This window comes from Nannospalax galili, unplaced genomic scaffold (assembly GCF_000622305.1).
Source record: "Nannospalax galili isolate Female #2095 unplaced genomic scaffold, S.galili_v1.0 scaffold261, whole genome shotgun sequence".
Classification (NCBI taxonomy): Eukaryota; Metazoa; Chordata; class Mammalia; order Rodentia; family Spalacidae; genus Nannospalax; species Nannospalax galili.
Genome location: NW_008345226.1, coordinates 2,778,329 through 2,783,204, shown reverse-complemented (window position 1 = coordinate 2,783,204; position 4,876 = coordinate 2,778,329). Strand labels below are relative to the sequence as shown.

The 4,876-nt window shown below is 45.2% G+C and overlaps 1 protein-coding gene across 1 annotated transcript; it reads left to right on the top strand.

Moving 5' to 3' along the window:
• The first annotated feature begins 369 nt into the window (after positions 1-369).
• Positions 370-4,355, top strand: Retnlb (resistin like beta). The gene is made up of 4 exons (XM_017800205.1): positions 370-397; positions 2,902-3,056; positions 3,506-3,568; positions 4,112-4,355. The coding sequence occupies exons 2-4, from the start codon at positions 2,921-2,923 to the stop codon at positions 4,240-4,242; spliced, it is 330 nt and encodes a 109-aa protein (XP_017655694.1). The 5' UTR covers positions 370-397; positions 2,902-2,920; the 3' UTR covers positions 4,243-4,355.
• Positions 4,356-4,876: the final 521 nt, after the last annotated feature.

The window sequence follows — 4,876 nt, the reverse complement described above, 5'->3', positions numbered from 1 at the left end:
GAAGACAAGTAATCATAAAATTATAAGCCTTTCTCACTTCTCTTCTGTGATGGCTAATATTGGGTGTCAACTTGACTGGATCTGGGATTAACAGAAATGAGAGAGATCTTCTTAATTGGATCATCTGAAGTTGGAAGATATGCCCTAAATGTGGGTATTATCTTCTGATGGCAGCCCGTATAAAAGGCCATGGCAGAGAAGAATGCTTGCCTTCTCTCTTGCTGGTGAGTTCATCTTGCTGCTGTAGACTGAAGACTACTTGATCTTTTGGAATTCCTCAGACCTTCAGCACCAGAATGGGACTACTGAGACATCCAGCCTCGTGGACCGAGCAACTACAGATTCTCAGCCTCTCCAGTGTGGTGCAGCCATTGTTGGACTACTCAGACTCTATCCTGTGAGCTAAGCTGATAAATCTCTATACATATATATTCATTCTACCTGTTCTGTTTCTTTGGAGAACCTTGACTAGTACATCTTCCATCCTGAAAGTTATATCCCGAGTCCTGGCTGGGGACAGTAAGAGTCCCAGCAGAAGAATCCTCATAAGTTATATGAAACAAAGTGGGCTGGGTCTGTGGACAAAGATCCTAATTTTTTTTCTCTATTTGGTACATATTGTTAAGAGAGAAAAAGGGGGTGGACTCTGACAACTCTTTCCACCCTGGCTACTGCCAGTACAGGCTTGAGCACTGTGGGGCATGGGGTGGGTGTGACTGAGCAGTTCTCTGAGCCATCCCCAGCCCAGCCTGTGACCCCAGGCTCCAACGCTGCCCACTCGGGCTGCGTGGGCCCCGAGCTGCCGACAGCACCCCTCACCCAGTGCCCTCCCTCACTCTCTGGTTGGTCAGGTGGGCACCCGAGACTTCACAGGGCCCAGGCTGGTGACCAATTGAGGCATGTGAGGCGTGGGGTTTGAGGCATCCAAATTTCTGGGGCAGCAGTGCAGGCAGCAGCAGTGGCCACCTCTTGAGAACAGGATGGGGAAAAGGGGAGGGGGTAGAGGGACTGCCGTCAGTAGGAGGGGCTCTTGCAAGGGGACCTGGTGGGTCTGGCAGGGAGCAAAGAGGCAGGGATGGGTGTGAAGAACAAAGAAAGCTTGGACATAGGGGAGTGTGGACCATCTGCCTTTATGTTGGCAGAAGTTATCTAAATCTCTTAAAATACTGAAGTCTAAGGTTCCTGTCTCTAGCCAGATGAACCATTATGTAACTTGTACCATGGCCAGGTAGTGGTGCAGAGAAATTTTAGGCATTTAGGTCTGACAGAGAAGATTGAGGGTTTTAAAGATTTCAGAAGGCAAGCAAATGGGGTTGAGTCCAGCAGGTTTAGAATTGAGGTTGCCCACTTTAATTAAAGGGATGAGGAAGAGAATGAAAAGGGTGGTTAGTGTGAGGAGATAAAGGAGGAAAATGAGAGATAAAGAAGGGAAGTGAGAAGGCTATAAGTATCTTCTGGGGAGGAAGAGGTCAGGAGTGAGACTGGCACAGAATCAAGTGCCAAGGGAGAGAGACTGAGAGGACAAGGACAAGAGAGGAACGAGGCATGAGAGGATAGGCGTGCCAATCATCGTGCAGGACCAATGTCCAGAGAGGCCATCCCTCCGTGGAGAGGGTCCCAAAAGTGAGAGTGTCCCAAAGTCCCTAGAGGCAGTGTCCCACAACTAGGGAGAGGAAAACGTGGGATCACCTGACATACCAGCATGATTTAATGAGGAACAGGAGATCCAATGACTGTATAGCATGGAGAAGAAGGAGGGAGGGAGGGAGGGAGGGAGGGAGGGAGAGAGAAGTAGAGAGGAGAGAGGTAGAGAGGAGAGAGAGAGGGAGAGGGAGAGAGAGTGGGAGAGGGAGAGAGAGGTGGAGAGGAGAGAGAGAGGGAGAGGAAGAGAGAGGAAGGGGAGGTCAGGAAAAGATTTGAGAGCATTGGACAGATGGGCCAATCTGCCAGGTGGACTTAGGCAGACAAAGAAACCATGACAGACACTCAACAGTCACAGAGGCCCATGCTGCCCAATGGCCAAAGTTTTATGTCCGAGAGTGACTACCAGTTGCGATGAAAAGGAAAGTGCCAAATGGCAGGGAGAGGGAGGGTGGTGACATGGGGTGGAGGAAGGGGGCTGTGAGAGAGAGAGAGAGAGAGAGAGAGAGAGAGAGAGAGAGAGAGGAGAGAAAGAGGGGGGAGTACCTGATGCCAGAATTGATGGTGAGTGCAGGGGCCGGTATCCTGCAGTTGGTCTGGCCAGAGTCCTCACTGCCATACCCCAAATGGGCGATCCAAGTCATGGCACCATATGTTAGATTTTGAAAAGTGGCAGGGGTCGGGATCACTGTGAAACAGAAACACAGAGGACTCTGGCAAAGCGAGAGTTTATATAGGGGTTAGCAGGGCTGGGTTTCACTCAGGACTGAGTGAAACCAGCAGTCTAATGGCTGCGGAGGGGTAGCTTATGAAGAGAAAATGCAGAAAAAGAATATTTTTCTGCTGTTTGGAGCTGTTTTGGGGCTGTTCAGGGAGGGCGTGGGATCTGTACCTGGTGAAACTTTTTGAGGAAAACATCTACTGTTAAACATGTTTTCTACGATTACAGAGTTGTAGGAACCCAGTGCAGCTATATGGCTTGGAAAACCTATTTGTCAGCCTGTGGAGCATGCTCTGGTGATCACAATGCATTGGGTCACCAATTCCTGGAGTTGTTTTTGTCAGCTTGCAGGTGGCTTAGTTGGGTGACTTAGTTCCTCTTAGGGGCCTTATGGTTTCTTGGTCTGGGGTCACCTGTCCTGAACCCTATCATGTTCCTTCCTCCTTACTAGCTCCAGATTATAAATGTCTTCTCCTTTCCCTCAGAGCTAAATCAGAGATCAGAGATTCATCATCTTTCCCTTTTGTTTCTATTCCCAGGACTCTGACTTTCTACAGAATGAAACCTATTTGCTCCCTTCTCATCTTCATCTCCCTTCTCCAGCTGATGATCCCAGTGAAGACTGAGTGGACCTTAAAGTCTTTGGTGGAGAAAAATATCCATGAAGCCCTCAACACTCAAGGGAACATATGGGGTAGGAAAGATCACAGCTTAATCCTGACTTATACCTCCCATTCCTAAACCATAACTGCATCTTTATGACAGGCCAAGATCTCAGCCTTAATTAGTCCTCTGCAGTCCTGCCTTCTGAACCTAGGACTCCTTTAATAGCTTACTTGCTTTTGAACTCAGTTAAAAGTAGAAAATGAGGAGGAAAGGAAGATTAACTGTTATTTATGAAAATATTATGAATTAGATATAGCACAAACTTCTGGTTAGTTCATTTAATTTTCATGTCACTTTACTTGATGAGCATAATTATTACTGTCACTTCAAAAATCCAAATCCTAAAAGTTATTGATTAATCATCTTATGGAAACAGTGACATGTCCAAGACAGAAGAGGCCTTGGAAGGGGGCTGTAGAAAAAGAGATCATGGGCAGTATTACTTTTGTTCCTACTCAGAGTATCCTGTTTCCACAGGTGCTAAAAAGGTTTCATGCACTAGTGTCGCCTCATCAGCCAAGATGGCCACTTGTCCTGCTGGTGAGTAAATCCACAATCAAAGTTTGTGATTAAGATGCTCCATGCCGTCACCCACCCATCCCTTAAAACCATCTTTCCCTAATTCAGATTTGATTTAGCATGGAGCTGAGTAACAGTTCCAAGTTGCCAGAAATCCCTTATTGATTTTAATATTCTTTAAGGATGCTATTGAAGAACCTTGGGTTTCTAATTTCCTTTCACTTCTTCCTATCATGCCACATGCCAGCCCTTCCTGTCCTCAGTTTTCTGATCATGAACATGGCCCTCATTTCTTTCCCTATGTATTCCTCTGTATTGGTGGGAGGTATCAGGATAGAGGTGAATTTTCCATTAATTGAAAGTTACTGAAACTTCAATTTCTAAGTCCTTCTAGCTAAGTAATTTTTGTATTTTTTTTCCTTAAAGAGAGTTCTCAAAATTGAATTATCATTATTCCACACAAAATCTATATCTGCCCCTGAGCTTCCTAGGAGGAAAAGACAGAGTTGTTCCATCTTTTGCAGTTCAAGGGCTTTGATGTCCATGTCTCACATGCCCCTGCAGGGATGACTGTCACTGGTTGTGCTTGCGGATTTGCCTGTGGTTTCTGGGATGTGAAGAATGAAACTACATGTCACTGCCTGTGTCCTGTCAGACTGTACCACTGCCCTCTGCTGTCAACTGGCCTGAGATGAAGAGGTTAAGAACCCAGTTGTACAATGCTGACTTTAAAGAAACCATGATCTCAACCAGGAATCTTGACTCAAAATGTCATAATACATTCATTTTGTGTAATATTCCTGCTTCTTGAATAATAAAGACAAACTTGTGCCTGTCTCTGTTTATGTCTTTAATGTTATTATCCTAGTTTGGGATGCCTGCCCAGAAAAATATTTTCAGAATATCATTAACTACATCTCATTATGACATGAGAAATGGGTGATCAGGAAAGAAATGGGAAGAATGAGGAAATGTATTGACCCTGAAGCATTCTCTCTCTCTCTCTCTCTCTCTCTCTCTCTCTCTCTCTATCTCTCCCTCTCTCTCTCATTATTTAATAGATTATTGAGCATATTATTTGGAATGGAAATAGAGAAAAGCAAAATCCATGCCCTCATGGAGCACAACCAATGGAACAGTGAGCTCCAAACCATGTGCAGGAAGACTAAGATGTAGACAGGTAACAAAAAGTTTAAAATAATTAATTTCTAAATTTTCAGCATTTATATATACTCTCTAAATCAAGTGTGTGAAATGGCTTTCATCAAGGTGGCTTCTATTGCCTTTCTCCCTATAGCAAAAGAACAGTACAGCCCTCACATGTCACTG